The sequence below is a fragment of the Pelmatolapia mariae genome, linkage group LG10_11 (genome assembly GCF_036321145.2).
Source record: "Pelmatolapia mariae isolate MD_Pm_ZW linkage group LG10_11, Pm_UMD_F_2, whole genome shotgun sequence".
NCBI classification, from domain to species: domain Eukaryota; kingdom Metazoa; phylum Chordata; class Actinopteri; order Cichliformes; family Cichlidae; genus Pelmatolapia; species Pelmatolapia mariae.
The window spans coordinates 48,366,278-48,385,265 of NC_086236.1; the positions used below are offsets into that span (position 1 = coordinate 48,366,278).

General features: G+C 40.9%; 1 protein-coding gene across 5 annotated transcripts in view; it reads left to right on the forward strand.

The window, feature by feature from the left end:
* Positions 1 to 1,522: 1,522 nt before the first annotated feature.
* The window catches only part of trak1a (trafficking protein, kinesin binding 1a), a 36,397-nt gene continuing 18,931 nt past the window's right edge, over positions 1,523 to 18,988 (forward strand). The window contains exons 1-2 of one of the 5 annotated variants that reach the window (XM_063485486.1): positions 1,523 to 1,578; positions 10,734 to 10,928. Coding sequence is in view for 3 of the 5 variants with exons in the window: in XM_063485488.1 (XP_063341558.1) it covers positions 7,655 to 7,658; positions 10,734 to 10,928 (199 nt within the window). In the remaining 2 variants the exon portion in view is untranslated. Of the gene's footprint in view, positions 1,579 to 1,716; positions 1,923 to 7,536; positions 7,659 to 10,733; positions 10,929 to 12,924; positions 13,710 to 18,988 lie in introns of those variants that run through there. The other 4 variants (XM_063485485.1, XM_063485488.1, XM_063485482.1 and 1 more) reach the window with 4 other exon arrangements.

Genomic DNA, 18,988 nt, shown 5'->3' on the forward strand with positions numbered 1-18,988 from the left:
GAAACTACTTAATAACAGTGTTGCTTTGTTTTTCTGCTTTTGTTGAGTGATATTGGCAAATAGAATGACATTTATAGAATGACAGGTGTTTATTTTTTTGTGCCGCATCAGTGTTGATCTGGTTCTAGGACCGTGTGACGAGGCATTAAAAGAGGAAAAAAAAACGTAAAAATGTTTTGAGTGCTTAGTAAGAACAGAAAAGTGCCATTTAAGTATTAGTCCAGGACATAAAACCAAAAAAAAAGAGGAATAAATGGCATCAAAAGCAAAACGAAGATAATAAAAATATTAATATTGGCATCACCTGGTATTAAACTCAGCTGCTAATAATAAAGATGCATGATTTAATCTGCAGTGTTTAATTTTTTTAGAAGTTGTGATAACTAAATTAAGACTTTTTTTTAATTCAAACATTAATTAAAAACATTTAGGTTTTGACTTGCAGTACAAACTGTGGCTTTGCATATGTTTTGCAGAGACTGTTGTCATTAGCAACAATATTTAGGCCTTTTATGATGTCCATTTGCCCTTAAATAATGGAAACTCTGTGACCTAAATTCTGCTTCCCACAATGAGATCTTACTCAGTACGTCTGAGAGGAGGCCCCGGTGGAAAAAAAGACAGATGGTGAGAAAGAGAAGGAGGAGTGTGGGTAAATACAGGGGAGGGAAAGGGAGTTTTAATGTTGTAGAGGGCAGAAAGTGGAGAAACAGAAGATGTGGTGCAATAAAACCACACCTACATGTTTTTTTTTAATTAATGATGATCAGGAGTGAGTGTGTTTGAATGGCTTGCCATAAAGAGAAACGTAGATGAGTTCCTCTTGATTTGGCAGCCTGGAGAGTGATGTGACTTGTGTCCGCCTTTTAGCTTGTTTCCCAGGTTTCCTTTTATCATAGACGCTGTGGCTGAGTTGTAGTTTCATTAAACAGTGACTTAATGGTAGTTATCCACTGCGTCACATTGGCTCCAGTTTTCCTAATACTGCAGTGTATGATGTAGAGGCATTGTTTTGAGGTGATGCTCTGGATGGCGTTGACAGTATATTGAGAGGGTTTTCTAATATTTCATCTAATCCATGTATTTATTTATCTACCCACGAGTCACAACCTGCCTGTTAAAGTAAAAATAAAAACCTAATTATAACCTCCTCGGGCATAATATTAGTTACATGCCAGTTTAACTGGTTTACATTAGGTCATAGCGGTATGCCTGACCGGCTGATAAGACAGGTTAAAGTCATGTCTATGACACTGTCTGCACTCGAGTATGTGCACTGCTTCTTAGCCAATCATCCATCGTGCAGAGAAGTGTGATACCATGTCCATAAATACTACTGCTTGCCCTTGTGTGAGTGAGAAAAAGAGAGAATCTAAATGTGTTCACACGGCAAACTAAATAATATTTAAAAACACACAGTTTTAACTTGAACTTGTGAGATGTTGTGCTTTGTTTTACATCATTTTGCATTTTAAACATAAGCCTTGCTAAATGTAATTCTTTGTCTTGTCTTTCAGACGTTGTCTCTGCACGCTCACAGGAGTCTGGTTTGGCAGCTGCCCCGTCTTTGCCTTGCTGGTGAGACAACCTGACCATTTCCGTCCTCCCCTGTCAAATAAATGCGCTCAGGACAACTCTAATTCAGTTTCTGCTTCGGCGGGTCCAAGTTTGGTCCATGGCCGGTCCTGTTTTTAATCGGTAATCACTCAGCGCCAAGCTGGACCCGAGGGCTCAGACTCCCCCCACCTGTTCCTGCTCCTCCGCCCCGCCCCCTAAACAGCCTTCCGAACACATACACGCATCCCAGCTCCGTAGCCAAGCGCGCCGATTGGCCTGTGAGGAGGAGGAAGAGGAGGAGTATGTCAGTGAGGCTGCACTTCAGAAGTTCACGGCCACCTACACAGATGCTGAGACCATTACTGGTAATTGCTGCATGCATATGTTATAACTGTTGGCAGACAAAACTTACTGGAACCCATTTGGCGCTGTTGTATCAGCACTGTGTGCAGACATGCGTATAATTCATCTGTCAAAAATGATCTCCTTTGGTCCTTTACAAGTCCATTTGGCTGCATTAATGTATTATAGAACTTAGACAGTACAGCACAATTTAACCCAATTAAAAGTTTACAGTAATGCCAGCCCTCAGTCTCTAATGGTTTTGGAGTAAGGTGTTAGGAACACTGCAGGCTGATGGAGGTGGTTTGGATGAGAGTGAGGCCTTTGGAGCTGTGAGAAACTGTCCCTTTTCTGTGACCCTTCTCTAATGTAACATCCTGTCAGTGAAGCAGCTCCAGGGGACTTCAGCTGTGTGTGAGCCAGCATGTGAAAGAGAGAAGAGCTCTCGGTGGACTGTTTCTGTCAGTTCTTTCACGCGTCTCCCCTCCTCTTTTTTTTCCATCACCCTGTTAACCCCCCTCCTCAATAGAGCAGGATGACACTAGTGTCCAAAATGTAGCTGTGCACTGGCCCTTCTCCTTTCTCTTTACAGTCTGGGCAGAATACCCACCAGACACTTTTAATTGAGTTGGTATTACATACAAAATTAATGACTATTGATTTTTTTTTTCTTTCCTTCGTTTTGCTATGCTAATCATGCAGAAGTCTAGATTAGAGGAGGTTGGGATTCTGCGGATCATTAAGGGAGGTAGAGGGAGCTAAGTAGAACCTGGCTATAAAGCTACTTCAGCGCATCATAAATGTAGCTAAGCACTTATACAGCACCATACTGTGTAACGTTCATGCTCACAGGAGCAACAGGAAAAGACCCTCCCAAAGACATTCTTTTTCCACCCTTGGGCATGATCTCAGTTCCTTGTATTATTTTGAACAGCAAGGTCTCTCTTGTTTTTATGTTACCAAAAAAGTCATGTAGGAAAGTCATACTCAGTCATCTATCATATTTAGATTTAGTTACACTTTTAGAGTCAAATCAACTGCCAGCTCACCAGACAGAGTAAGCCAGAGCACCTCTGCTCGTTCAGCATGACCAAATCGAAGGTTTGCGCTTATGGCTTATTGGTGACCAGGTACACACATCTACTGTAGCTGGTGCAGTGTAGGTTTCCCCATATATAGAGTTTACTTGGGCAGGCCACCAAAGTAAATTAACACCCACCCAATATAAGTGGCGATTCATATTATCCATCCTAGAGAACAGGGCCATTCTTGGTCTACAGCAGGGATGATAGTTTTTGTTCCTTTAGAGATCCACTACAAACTGAATGAACCGAATATGAATTGTTATGAATTTGACGATATTGCTGTTTAGTGTATTCTGCCCAACAATCATGTTTTTAAGAGAGCTGAGCAAATCCCATGAAAAACATGCAATCATTTTGAAAGTGAAACATAAATGTTGCGAAATCTAAACTTTCATGGAAAACAGGCCTAACTGCTTAAAGAAGAATTAATGGAAAGAACTGCATGTTTGAAAAGTGTTATATTTACTGTTAGAGCCTGACCGATATCAATGGGGGCCGATATCAGCCATTTCTTGATATATCAGTATCAGCATTTACAATCACCTATAAATTTAAAAAAAAAAAAAAAAAAGAGAGAGATGGGAGAAACGCCTTTTAACCATGTTATGAGTGTTATGTAGGGCACTCTGCCACTTCCCTGCTGGCAGCTCGTAAGCGTAAACGAGTAATCCCCGACTTGTTGTAAAATTAAAGAAAGATTAATTTTAAACTGCACTGTAATGCGATCTTAGTGAGGACTAATAAATTACTTCACATAATAAAAGTGAAGGATTATGTTTATGCTTTGTGTGTCTAAAGTAGAAAATATCTGCCGATATATCAGATGTTTAAATCACCAATTCCCCTATCGGTGGTTCTCTGAAATAGATTTTTAGAAGACTGAAACCCCACAGCGCTGTGTACATTCATATGACAGCTTATTCGCTAAAAATCAGTTGCCGACTTTTATAGGTAGTCTGTTATACCCTAAAAAGCCCTATAAATCTATAATATTATTGGTCTTTATTAACTTAATTTTCCTTTAACTGTTGGCTTTAATGCATAATTAATGCATGCTGTTTGAATCAAAGGACGGTGTTTTTCTTTTTCTTTTTTTTTTAAACATATACGTGAAAACCCAGTTCTTGATTTCAGGCTGACAGGCTCATTCTTTAACAGGTCAGTTGTATTTATAAAATCAAATGTGGAAATCAAAGCTGTGTTAGGATCTACAGCAGCCCAGTTTTTCCTGTTTAAAGTCAGCTGAGGTATTCAGGACAGTGCTGCCATCTGCTGGTTTGTGTTCAAATTTGCAGTTGTTTTGTTTGTGTCCTCATGTTTCCCTCTCTCAGCCTTCACTGTCTGTCATTCTGCTTCTCCAACTCTCTTTTTGAATCTCTCACAGAGAGAGAGAGCTGGTGTGGGAGTGGGTACGGGCGAATGAATGAACACAATGAGCTGAATAGAGCAGCTCATTGCCATGCGGCAGTTTCTGGGTGTGAGATTAATTCTCCGTGGTTACCAGCCTCCGATGATGTAAAGAGTTGAGTAACAGTGAAATTATGGGATGTCTGGTGTGGAGAGGACGATTGGGAGCAAACAGACACATAGAAAAAAGGCAGAGGACGGATAACTTTGGTAAGCGGCTGGCAAAGTTATGGCAAGTGGACAAACGGAGTTTGAATCTCATCTGATGGGTGTGCTCCCCTGGCTCTCATCCAGTCACGGCATGCAGAAACATCCACTGTGCTGCTATTTTTTTTCTTTCTTTTTTTTTTCTCAAAGGAGTGCAGTGTACTTCTTGTATTATCACAAAGACGAGTTTGAACCTGTGCTGACCCACCAGAGCCTCAGTAAAGCGCTCAAAACACTGTGTGCGGAGATTAGCCTCTGTGAGCTAGTCAGTCTGACCAGTGCAGTCACTGTTTGAGGGAGTGTAATCACTGAGTGGAAAATTTTGACAGGGGGTGGGGGGGACTGCTATACACATAAACTGAGGGTTGCTATGGCTACAGTGTTTTTGTACATAAAAACTATGAATAATCCAGCAAGAACAACTGGGAGTAAGAACAGTGGCTGACTGCACACTTTACAGAAAAAACTGAACTACATTAGTTTGGATTTTATCAATTCTGTGGACTTGAAAAATATTTAACAGTAGGTTGAATCTGAATTTAACATTTATAAAATACGCACTGTGAGTTTGTGCCAGATGTAGACAGATGATCTCATCTGGAAACACATGGAACACAAATAAGTGATTTCAGATATTTACATACTGTATCTGATGTTCTGTTAAGTTGATGCCTCCTTACTATTCTGGCTGATTCCAGCTCTTGCATCAGTGTCATGCTACACAGCAGGGGCTTAAAAAAACAGAAATTAATCAGCTGCTCTGGCAGCTCTAATATTTAACTAGAGATGATTTTAAGGGTTAGGGTTAAGCGTTTACATATTTGATGTCTTTTAATGTGTAAAGAAAAGTATTCCTTTGCCCTTCATTTCTTGTCTGTTAAAGCTGTCCTTTAAGCTGCGTCCACACTGGAAACGATTGGCTTGTAGTGCATCGCTTTGTAGCCGACGGCTGGTCGCTTGTGAACGTTCCAGACTCCTGTTGCCTGCATCTGTATTTGTATAGATATACAAGTTGAGAAAAAAATCTCCAGTCACAGCTACTTTGTCTCATCAGCGGATATTTTGCCCATAGTCGCTTGAAGTCACCGAACGTGATTGACTCTCTGTGGTCTCTGGTTGCCATGTCGCTTGCGGTGCGATGCAGCGTTACCGTGTCATTCCACAGGATGACCAACTAATCAAAATCACCAGCTCACATTTGTATCCAAGTAAACTGATTTGTATTATGTGGATTCTTACTTTTAAGCGCACTATTACTAAGAATAGATTGGTGTAACTTCAACATTCATGGTTGTTACTTAGACATCACCGGCACTCCCCGACAGCTGCTTCCTCCACCAGCTGGAGAGTTCACAAACAGCTTCAGAAACCAAGAGACCAAAGCGCTGATCCCAATCTGATGCAACATCTTCAGCATGCCCCGGAATAAGCCCCTTCGATAGAGACCACTATCTTTCATCCCACAGGACTCAAATGATCCAGTGCCAGACCCCACAGCAGAACCACAGATCTCCTGCAAACATCCCTTGACCAGTAGGCACGATTGAGCTCTACACAATGTTAGGAAGTTGGTTTTGCCCTGTGATGTGGGTTATCAGAAGTATATTAGGCAACCACAGAAAATATATACACATGGAAAAATATCTCTTTGTACTAACTGCACAAACCAAACAAGAAGCATTGTTGTGTGGAAGTTTGCATGGTTTTTGTCCTGGAAGAGTGGGAGTCACTTGACCAAATATTTGTGAATTATAATCTGATAATTCCATAGTTAAATCCTTCTTTGATGGAAATTGTAATGATTTATTGGGAAATCCAACAACCAATCCCATGTTACGTTTTGTCATTCAAGATGTTTACTTTCAACCTGTCAGGTAGGACTTGAGGGATTTTATTTTATTAGTAATAAACTTTTTATTTACAAAAAAAATAACACCTTGGCAAACACACTAGACTCAGATTCACAGGGTTAGTGACATTTGAAAACCCTGGTTCGCCACCCACGTGTAGATGTGTGAGCTGCCGGTGACATTTGATAACACTGACGTACTACTGCGCTTTATTTCACGAGTGCACCCTCTGTGACCAGCAGCTGCTTGTGCTGCAATCTAAATCTGGATAACACTCTGCTGCAACTCCACGGAGCAGCACTACAACTTAAATGGAGGCAATTTTCTAAGTGTTAGTGGATTATAGTTTGCATCAAACCACCCACCAACTTCTGTACTTCCTTTTACTTGAAATTACCTCATTTCTAAAATGAAACATCTTAATGATTGGTTACTTTGTGCACCACCCTAATTGCTCACATTACAGTGAAGTTTGGTAACTAGTGATTCTAAACCGATTAACGCAGCTATTAGTCTGCTTCTAAGACTATTAGCTTAGGATCACATGTAATCATATCGAGCTTCGTTTGGTGCCAAAAGCTGGGATCTGTGGGATTACAGGGAAAAATCTTGAGTGGTGTTTTGGCAGGTTTTCTGCGCACACACACTCACACTTTTAAAATCTTTGATCCATCTGTCTCTCGCACATTTGAAAGGCCCGATCTCTCGATGTTAGTGTTTTAGTAATGGAGCTTGAGCAGCTAGAAGTAAAGACAGTAAAGTGCACTGAACAGCATCAGACCTGGTGTGGCCACAGTTGGTTTATACAGGATTACGATAGGGAAAATGGGGTGTGTGTGTGTGTGTCTTTCAGCTTGTATGCAGAGCCCAGCTGGGTTTGTTGGCTGCCAGAGTGTGGAAAAGTGAGAGAGTGGGGCGGTCCATGTGGTCTCTCGTCATTGGCATGTCAAGCATGATGGGACCAGTTTGGTTGGCTCCAGCCGCTCCTCCCTCCCTCTTTTTTTTTTTTTTTTCCGCCTCTCTTTTGGTCTCCTGCACTCTGTACTGTCCTCTAAAACTTTTAGTACTCTGCTCTTCCCATTTCCCACCCTCCCGGCACCTCTCTCTCTTTCTGTGTTATTTCCCGCGACCTTGCCCTCTCCTGGATCGCTGGAAAATGTAATTGGAGGGCAAGAGGGGGGGCAGTGGTTGTCGTGCTCAGGCACCATGAGTGAGTATGCTGTGTGGAGAATGGTTTTCTAGCATTTTCAGCTCATCTCTAGTGACAGTTATGAGCAGTCTGACTAACATCTGGACAGAGCGCTCGCTGTATCTTCCGGCTATCCCTTTTGTTATCTGTTTGTCGGGGACTGTTGCTTTCTTGTCTTTTTAACCTTGTATATTGAAAGGGGCGTTAAAGAGCTGGCTTTGCAAAGGACATGTTTTTTATGTTTGAATTCTTTCTATCTGTGAGAAATCAAAAGTGTCACATGTCATAATGTGGGTTCAGTTTTATAGTAAAAGATAAGATTTTCAGGTTTAAACGGCTAAAAGCCTGTTAGTGAGTGTGTTTTAGGAAGAAGCGAAAAAAACCTGGCTTTTCGAGTATTGACCTCAGGGGGCATAAGTGCATTGTTTTGGTCAACAGGAGGCAGCCATGTTGCATTTCAGGTCTATGCTTTCTAGTTAAAGATTTAAAAGTCTCCCTCGCAGGGAGATTGAACGGTCTGACACAAACAACTTGTGACTGCTAACATTTCAGCTGATCCTAGTCAGTCAGTAGCTTTCCTTTAATATGATAAAACCCTCTCTGTGTCTTCGTAGCCTGCTCGCTGTGTTAGGCGGTGTGTTTATTGCTCAGACGGACTGTGTGACAGGACTATTTTTACATTTGAACTTGAACTTTCTTGTTGTGGTGTCCTCGCAGCTTGTGTGCTCTGTGCCTCCTCTGTATTTACTTCAAAAGGCTTTACTCTCCACTCTCTTATGAAGAGACGGTGCGATACAAAAAAATACATATTTTTTTAAAATAGTCCATAGTAAATGTAAAGTTCTGTTGTGCGATATTCTTTCTGTAACATGAAAAAATAATTTCAAAAATATTTTTATTTGTATAATTGTTGCATTTCCCAAGAGCTCCAGGGGATCTGCTTTCATTGGCTCACTTATTCTAAGAGGGAGCCCCATTTGTTTCAATTTTTACACTGGACGCCTTTCCTGATGCAACCAAAAGGGATTTTTTTCTCCTCCCAGGATCAAACCTGGATCTTTCTCTTGTTAGGTGAATGTGTAAACCACCACACCGTGGAGACACAAAGTAGTCTGAGCCTAAATGCTCAGTAGTATCAAATCACAGACAGTTGGTACCTGCAGCTGCAGAGAGGAGGAGCAAGAAATTTATACATTTTCTGATATGTTAATATCAGAAAACACACACACACACATATTTCATCCTGCCTTTCTTTTTGCCTTTAAACAAAGCTCAAAACCTTGTTGGATGACCTTTGCAGTGTTACCATTCTTAAACATCACCCATTTTAAGAGTTCACTGTTCATATTTCATGTCAGAATCCAAATATTGCAGTACATTTAGGTATATTGAATTCATGCTCATATGATGTCAGATTGTGCTCCGCAGGAAAGCTTTTAATACACTGAAGTTACAAAACTTCAGTGTCAATATAATGGCACAGTTTATTTGCTGCTGTACTTTGCGTAAAACCAAATGATCTGCCAGAGATGTGCTAATCAATCATAATCTTACTCGGAGAACATTTACACAATTTTTACACAAACCAGAGGCAGCACAAAGTGGCAAAATCCAGAAAATTGTGAAATGTCACTTGTTCTGATGGAACTGGGTATTCAGCACTTACATCTGTGTTGAAATTTCTCTGGCTGTGCTTGCTAAATGTTTCCCCAGCCTCTGCTGTGAGTGTGTGTTCCCCTTTTCAGTACAGTCAGTCATTCAGTCTGCATTAGAAAAACTGTAAGACTGCATTGTTGGGGAGACAGACAGACAGACGGGCAGATGGAGAGACAGAACAAAGAAACAAAGAACTTTATTTTTACTGTATGTTAATTCCCATGTTTTGTCTCCTTCTGTCAGTCCAAGAGTTTCTCTGTTCTATATTTGTGGAGGAGGGAAAAAGAATAAAGACCAAACCTGATTTGAGTGTGTAAGCAGAGAGAATGTGTTCTCTAATAGAGCCAAAAATGGATGACGCTTTTAATAGCACACTAAAGTGATGTGTGAACAGAGAGCCGCATAGCTGAAAGCTTAGGTAAGGTTATTTAAGTTTGCACAGCAGAGCACAATTGTGAATCAGTGGTTCACAGAGGAAGGCTGCTGTTGATTTTGTGCAGGAAAAAAAAAGAGTGCACAACTGAGTGGCTCGGTGGTTAGGGCGCATGTGCCTCGAGCCTTCAGTCCCCTCTTAAATCCCAGCTGACTGGAACTTTTGTGGCTGTAATGTCATCCATCCATCTCCCTTTACTATCTCTAATCACTGCAGCTGTCATACAAGGGCTGAAAACACCCAGTAATCATTAAAATGATAAAGAAAGAGACCATACGGAGAGCAATCCCAATTTAGGCTATAACTATGTAAGAGATGTATACATTTCGCATCTTTTATTCTTCTTTTTCACAGGAAATAATAGGAAAAAATTAAGACGTTTGATCTCAGGTTACTAGGGAAGCCCTGCAGCTAGTCGCCATCTACTTACATCTGTTTATTTATTATGTCTGAGCAGGTTAATCTCGTATCAGCTGGCTGCACAGAGACTGGAGACCTGATTTTGTTTTATCTTGTTTGGTATGCATGGCATCTTTATCTCTAAATAATGGGCTTAATTATGGCAGAGGAAATATTTATTGTCCTAGGGTAAGGATGTGGCACAACGCTGGATTCAAATTTAATTTAAACTGTTTGGCAAGCCAGTATTTTATAAAAATGATTAGAAATGTTTGACATCTAGCTCATTTCAAGCCATTACAATCGCAAAGCTACAGTTAATTAGGGATACCAACTCAACTTTTAGCTGGTCTCCTTTTTGGTTTTTTTCAAATCCTACAATTAAAACCTAACCAGTTCCTCAGTGGGCCGCTAGAGGGCCTCATACACCCATACACTCAGAAGACTGCATGAGTGTACTAAATGAAATATGTTGTCCTGATTACTAAATTGAATAACCCAGAAGTTCTGGTGTTTCCTGTGTCCACTAACTTGATGAAAAATGTGAATGTAAATATTTCCAAAGAAAGCAGCAGTTATTCTTCACTTTGTCTTCTCTCCTTGTGCAGATGTGTGTAACAATACTGATTTGCCGGAGCTCGAGATTATCAGCTTATTGGAAGAACAACTGCCGGTGTACAAGCTGAGGGCTGACACCATCTTCGGTTATGACCAAGATGATTGGCTGCACACTCCCCTCTTGGGCCCTGACGCTGCCGTTGACCTGACTACTGAACAGATTGAGGAGACCCTCAAATACTTCTGTAAGTTCGTTATGCTGCGTTTTCAAAATATAATAAAACGTGTGTGCTGTTGTTGGAGAGTGACAATGAGAGATCTGAGTGTTATGGCAACGTTAATGTTGTGGAAATGAGAGAGGGTGTTGACTCCATTGATGTCTCCGTTAGTGTGGGCGAACCAAGTGACCGTGGTTGCCAAAACAAATTTAATAACTGTTATCTATCTCACTCCGGTTAATGTTTTACTTTTTCGTGTACTCAGTGCGCATGTTGTGTGTTTTTTATGCCGCCGTCAGCACTTGTCGTACCAAACTGTGGCTTTTGATTGCCATCTGTGCCAGCCAGAGCACATACAGACCCACATACACACAATTTGAATTAAACAAACACGACAGGCTCATGATAACATGTGCAAACACTGCACATGGCAAACCAAGGGAGTGTAATGTGGGGGTTTTTTCACAATTAATTATTAATATCTAACTCATGTCTACTTGGAATAGTGACTCAGGGTAAAAACATGTTCTAAAAATAAACCAAGCATCTTATAAATAGGCTTAATCAAGAGCTGCAAATACACCCCGGTGCCCCATTGCCTGCACCTTCAATTTGGTATTGACATTCATCACAGAGAACCAGGCTATCAGGTGATAGCGAGGGGGCAGAAGAGCCATTATTAGAAATCATGAAAATTGTTGTTTGCTGTACAGTCAATACCATCACTGTGCTTTGTCATCATCTGCATCTCTACTTAGATTTTTACTAGCTATCCCCATCTGCTTCAAGGAGATGGCTCTGTATCGGCACCCTAAGCAGGAGTGATACATGAGCTAAGATCTTTCATGGTAAAGCTCAACTGATCTTGAGTGTCTGATTGTACAGACCGTCACAAAGTGCCAACGTGTTACCATTTTTAAGCATTTATATAATGAAAAGTCCAACCCAACTTGCATCTTAATCAGGAGCGCTTGTGGGGGAGGGGGATATCCTACACACTGTTGCATCATCCGAGTAAACATTGATTTGATCTGGTGCCTGAGAAGGATGAGTGTGAGGAGGTTGTGACATGAGGCAGCTGACCGATCAAAGGCAAATCCATGCTGTGATGACATAAAATGCACATGTAACAAAGACTGTGGACTGTCTGATTAGTACATTTGTTTCACAGCCTCAGCTGGTGATGGATATTTGTCAACAGAGTAACAGATAACATGTAGGAGATGTCATTTTTAAAAAGACTGAGGTTTTAATTAGAATAGCTGTGTGTTTGGGATTGCGTTGTTTCCTATTATTTTATCTTTTGGTTCAACTGCATACCTGAAATCAAGTAGCAGCGCACAGATTTGTATAAATGCAATGATAATACATGCATTAATGTGCAGGCTCACTTTGCAAGCAGCTCTAACTGATCCTGTAATGGGGTCTTATGCAACCTTACTGCATTACATGAGTAAGCAGTTATATGACTCTACTGGCACATTAGCATAAAACCATGCATGTCACTTAGTTAGCAGCAGTTGCTTTTTTTCACACTGTGTAAGAAACACTGGCTGTTTTTAGCAAGCAGCAGGTTAACAGTGTGTTGTTAGCCTTGTCTTAGCCCATCCTGTGAGCATGTAGCTGCTTTACGCTGTAGTTTCATAATGTGCTTCTTACTGCTTCCTCTCACGTGCTTTCTGCCTCCCATGCATGCGCTTCATCACTCCCTATATGACAAATCCCAGAATCCCCATTTTGGTTCATTCATTTTGAGTTAGCCACGTCACCCCTGCCAACGCCACACTGCCTTCTCTGCATCTACATGCTGCTCAGCCTTGGAGTCTGAGGCTGTTTCCATAACAACCACGCAGAAGGACAAAGTAGAGGAGAGGAGGGAGGGTGAAATGCTGACATGTGAATGGTGGGCGGGAAGAAGCTGGTGATATTCCCCCCCCCATTGGCTACTGACATCCTTTTAGCCCACCCATCCCACTGTGTCGTCATTCTCATCATTTCTGCTGCAAAACCCGTGACTGCTGCTGCTGCTGCCTCGCTCTCTGTATCTCTGTGTTTATTGAGTCATTGCTGGAGATGCGGTTGTCCATGTGTTGAGCTAAAGAATGTTACAAAAGGGAAGGAAAATGTCATTTTGCGACCTTAAGAAGAGAACATGGCCAGAGTAACAGCTGACAGCAGCCGAAGGTGGCCTGACATGAAGCTATAAGTGGATGGACCTGATTATTTGCTCTGATTTGTTTCGGAGTGAGTTTGGAAATCTGACGACAGAAAATAAGGAAGATGAGGGACAGATTTGGCAGAAGATGGAAAATTTGCGGAAAATGGTAAAGACTACCTGACGGACTAAAATACAAATAAGTGACTCTGTGTTTTTTTCCAGCTGACAGCTTATGACGCAAATAATGGTTCTGACTGATGACAATCCAAAAATGGCACCAGCAGTGCATTAAATTAAGCATAACACAGCAACGGGCTGGTGTTACTCAGTGTGGAACAGAAAAGAAATCTGATCATGAGAACCAGATTCTTACCTAAAGTAACCGTGTCCATTCTGGTATCTGCTAAGCATGCTGAGAAAGAAGAATTGAGATGCTGACCTATTGACCACCAGACTCTACTGGAAACCAGTTAAAGTGACAGATGCTTGTTTCTGACCATGCTGGGATGCTACAGTTAAGTATGCTGGGACATTGGCACATCTGTCTGTCAGAGCAGTGAGGATGAAGAGACGAGGCCAGACCAGAGGCCAGAGGTTTGTTAAGGCAGACTACTACGAGCTGGACTGGTACTATGAAGAGTGCACTGATGGTAAGAGAGCACTTCAGTGTGGATTGACATGTACAAGCTGAAAAGCCAGACACTTTCCTGGAGTTGGAAAGAGGCTAATTTCTGTATGTAGCGAGTAAGCAGTTTCTAATGGATAGTTGATTTCAAGTGGAAGACTGCTACTTAGACGGCTGTTGTGGGGATTGCATCCTAGTAAGACATTATTAGTACAGAACAGTTGAGACTGAAAATGGGATAAGAGCAACTACAATGGCACAGAAAGAGAGCTGTTTCCTGCACTTTACATACTTCAACATGTCAAATTGTTTGCAATCTATCTAAAAAAAACAAAACAATTCAAAGCAGGGGCATGGAGGACTTCCTGGACAGTTAGCTGGGAATTTTTTGGCTTCAAATTCACACATATTTGAAGTGCTTTGAGGAAGTCGTGCACACTGAATATGCATTTACTGTCTTTTAAGTAACTCACTCTTGGGATCAGCTTGAATGTATGCTAGTTTCTTTCCTAATTAAATCATGTGAATGTCACCTTGTGGCTTGGCATTCTCAGCAAAACCATGAAGGTAGGTGTTGTGGAAAGGACAGAGAGGAGCAGCATTATAAACAGTAGGTGCTGTAATAGGTGGTGTTTGGCAGGTGAGTCAGTGGCTCCTAATATAGAGCCAAGTAGTAGTTGTGGGTGTTAAGTGTAGGAGGTGTGACTGGACTTCATGGTGGTTCCTGTGTTTCTGGACAACAACTAGAGATCTTGTTGTGCTAACGCCAGCTCCCTGCTGCTGATGCAGCGGGTAGCTGCGTTAGCACATAGAGACAAAATGAATAAAGGTTATGTTGTGGAGATGGTGACAAAGTAACAAAATACAATAATCTAGTCTCAATGACATAACTGCAGTAAATGATCCCCATAACATAGAGCAGGATTTTTTTTAGAAACAACCTATAATTGCTTAGAAATAAGGTTTCGAGTTTAGATCTTTGCTGTTTAGATCTTTGCTGGAATCTGTGACCTGTCTTAGCTAAGTTTGCATCCATGTATATGTTTGTGCTCATATGCACAAAAATGAAAGCTTTTATCTGTAGCTTGTCCAGCAGAGCGGCTCCAACTCAGTCGTTATTGTACGTTGAGGTCTCACTGTAGCACATGTAGCAGTGCACTGTGCAGATGGTGCTGTGGAGTCAAGCGGTGTCCTTACTGTAGGTTGCTGACTTGTTTTATTAGAAAATGCTGCTGGAGCGTTAATGAAGAGCTGATATTAGCTGATATCAGCCACTGTTGGAGACCTAAAAACAAAACAAGCTTAAACTAATGCAATGTTATAAAATGATCCTTTATGTATTGAATTCCAGTGTGTTACAACATCCTGTGGTATTGTCTCAAAGTAGCTTTAGTGTGTGACTTGAAATGATTAAATACCAGATTGAATCTGCAGATTGATCCACGCGGTCATGTGACAGGTGTCACTATCAGCAGGGTGCAGTAGTGGCTCGCTTGTTACCTTTTAGTGCTTTAAAAAAAATTTTTTTTAGCTCCTACTCTTTCTTCACAATCATGTCCGTCTTTCTACTCTCTTGCCTTGGTCCTTTTTGCTCCCTAATTATGATGCACCTGCTTATGGTCCCTTTATTTAAAGTGGGATATAACTGATTTCATGCTATACGTATAGTTCTCACCTATAGTAATTGCTTTGCTTTTGGTTGTACGCATGCACATATTTGTGCACTTTTTGTATTTTGACATCATTAAACTGCACACTTAATATGGATGTTGGAGGAGAAATGAGTTCATTGTCCTATATTATGCATTCTTACATAACAGTTTGAGATGGATTCCCAGTTCGAGCTGCGCAGCTTAAATGTTATTCACATGTGGCCAGCTGGTATAGCTTTTATTTCCAGTCTTTTTTAGGAACTGATATTGTCTGGTAGACACTGATGATAGGTTTACTGTGTTAAAATGTTTAAATGCTGGATGAGAAGGGACACACGGCTTCTTTGATAAAGCTTTTCATGGAGTGTCGAGGCAGAAATAGATATGCAGCTGGTTTTATGTTGGGGAGGGATGAGGAAGTAGGTTGGCTTATATTTAGCCCAATGATTTGCATGCTCCTCCAAGCCAGTCTTGTTGATATCAGCCTGACAATGACTTTTTGGCACTTCCAGAGGCCTTCAAACAAATGACTTAATGGACAGAGGACAACCAGGACAGCTGGGCTCAGACTGGGGCTGGGGCTAAATAAAAGGGCCCTGTTTTTCCATTGGGAATGTAAGGGATGGTTCTAACAATATTTGAATTTCAAGCTCGACAGCAAATCCCAGGAAAATACTTGATATTGGATACCATTTTTTTGGGGGGGGGGGAACAAAAAGAAACAATGCAAACTATAACGTTAATGTTTGTTTAGAGCTTTGACAAATTGCAGGTCCATAAAGTGATATTCAATGTTATGAACATCAGCTACTTCAGAGGGCCTGTGTGCCTGCCACAGATGGCAGAAAAAGATGAAGCCAATCCAATCTTTAAGTGATAATGTGATAAACCCTGCTTCCGGGTCCAAACTACTCTGCGTTTATTAAGGTTGTTGGGTTTTCAACGTGTCTTAATGCTTTGTATCTTGTCCTATTTAATCTGAACAAGCCCCTAAAAAAAAAAAAAAAAGGTGGTGATCACTGTCGGCCTCTCTCAATTTTTATTACCACTATTCATTTTAAAGCTCAGTTTTTAAAACCTTACGATGTAACTTCAGCCCAGCCTATGCAGCAGTATGTTAATGACTAACCTCATATTGTGGATGGATTATTTCAGTTGTTCTCCTGACAGAAGTTTGGTCCGTTTACAGCATCCTGCCTTACAGATACCTTCGTCCCTAACCATCGGAAACCTTCCATTAACTTTTATCGAGTGGAAAAAAGTTAGCGCTCATCCTCCAGCTTCAGTATGTTTATATTATGCTAACATGCTAACATAGCTGTGTAGCTAGCCACCACGTAGCACATCATTATATACCAGCTAGTCCAACTTCAGTAATCATACAAATGTCACTACTGTTTAGTTTTCTGTCTTCATTTATGTCAGAAGTGATAGCAGAACTGTACGTTTTAATTTTTTCAGAAATCCCTCAGTCAAAGCATGGTATATCATCTTTAGATGGAAATTTGTTACACCTGGTAGAGCAGCCACACAGATCATTTTATTAAAGGTGAAAGAATTCAGACAGTTTGTAACTCTCAGTGATGCCGCAGTGTTTGTTTGACTTTGGGACCTGAAGCGGAGTTTGGACCCAGAAACGGCTAATGACATCAGACTTAAAGACTGGATATGGAAGTACCTTAAACCTGCATTATGTCTCAAGGCCGCCAGGTGGCGATAGCTGTGGTTGCAAAAAGACGTCTTGTCCTATAGAAGTCTATGTGAAAACAGTGCTCAGTTTTGACCTGTACACACTTTCCTGCTGAGTTCATGAGCTCAGTCAGTCATTTTTGGTCATATTGAATAAAAAATGAAGTCTGTTTTGTAAATGTTGGTGTTTCAAACTGGAGGATTATCCGTGGTACGAAATGGTCAAGCCCGCCCATTCTCATATCACAGTAGCTACGTCCATGTACCTTGTCTACGGTCCTTAGCTGCTGGCGTAGCGGTGTTGTGTGAAGTTGTGTGTCAGCTGTAGAAGGTGGAAAGTGAAGTCTGAGCAGTTGCAAATGTGATCTAATCTGCCTGTACGTTTAGTGTCTTTTTTTTTTAATATATGTAAGCTGAAAATTTTCAGCTTACATATTTCAGTTTGTTTGAAAGTCTTACGTCTGCTTATTGATGATTATCAACTTCTCGGGAAGCTTTTTCTTAACTTAATTTGATATAAAATGTACATTTGACGCACCATTTAAGTGGATTAACAACAAAAGTCAACATTTTCCGAAACAAAAAGTTTTTTGGTTTTTGAATAAAAGACTCAGAGCTTATTGCAAAACAATATATTATGTTTCCATGAGAGCTAAAGTGTGAGAACTATTGGAGCATTAAGAGTCAACATGACCTCAAAACAATGGGGGAGGTAAACGCTGCCTGGAGACACTGAGTGGTGCTTGTCCTGAGCTCTTTTGTTGCCTGCTGTGAAGCATCCATAGGAACATTGAGTGGAGTTACTCAGGCATGCGGGACAGTATTGAGCTGTCATCAGTGTTCTAGACCAATTACTATAATTATAACAGTTGAATGCCAACTAATGAGCAGAAGACGGAGCTTCTTTGATGTGTCATTTTTGAAGACTGGCCCCTCTCATCAGCTCAGCTCAGACAGACATGTGGCACTGACATAGATCATATATATATATATATATATATATATATTTAATCTTTTTTGTTAACATTCAATGAATATTATGGTATCTTATGGTAATATCTTCTTTCAAATGTTTATGTTTTTTACCTCACCTCTTCCACCTGAACTATTTAAATGTTGCGATAAAGGTTATAAATTTACCATTGAGCTGACGTCACAAATTTACTGGTTAATTTGTGGTTTAATTTAAGCCATCAAACTGTTTATTTGTCTCTATTAAACTCCTGAAATGTTGTGAAACTTTGCTGGAATTTTTTTGTTTTGTTTTTGAACGGCTTGTTTCATGTCAGCGGTTGGCTTGTTGCTCAGGAACTTGAGGCATGAGATTTGATGCCAAACTGAAACTCTGTCTGTCCACTCTTTGCAAACTCTTTTGTCGTTGTGTCTTAGTCATCCACTTCCTGTATGTCCCCATTGGATGAAAAGAAATATTTTCGCTTTTGCATCACACACTGGGCTAACAAGCCAGAAGGAGACACAGATGCCTTTGGGGTTGCATCAGGAAGGGCATCTGGTGTATAAAATCTGCCAAATCAAACATGAGAAGCTCCCCGCTGTAGCGACCCCTGGGGAATAGGGGAACAACCCAAAGTGGCTTTATTATAGCTCACCTTGTAAATGCAGTTCATGCAAGATTAGGGTTCTGTAGGGTCAGTTTGTATGGCTGTACAAGTATATCCCATACACTGTCTCAGAAACTAGTTTATTCTTCAGTCTTTCTTCTGATTGACTTCATGGAAAATCTCTAAGCAGCTCAGCTCAAAGTGCCCTTGCTTATCTCTTGACTCTCTTGATAACACTGTCTGCACGTTAACTATAGTATGCAAAAACATTCACCTGTGAAGGTGTGTGTTTGTGTGTCTGGCCCAGCCCTGGAAACAGGTTGTGTGTTATTTTATGCCCTGCCCTATTGTCACCATAGAGCTGAGCAGGACTGTACCAAGTTACTTTCAGGGTAGGGGGG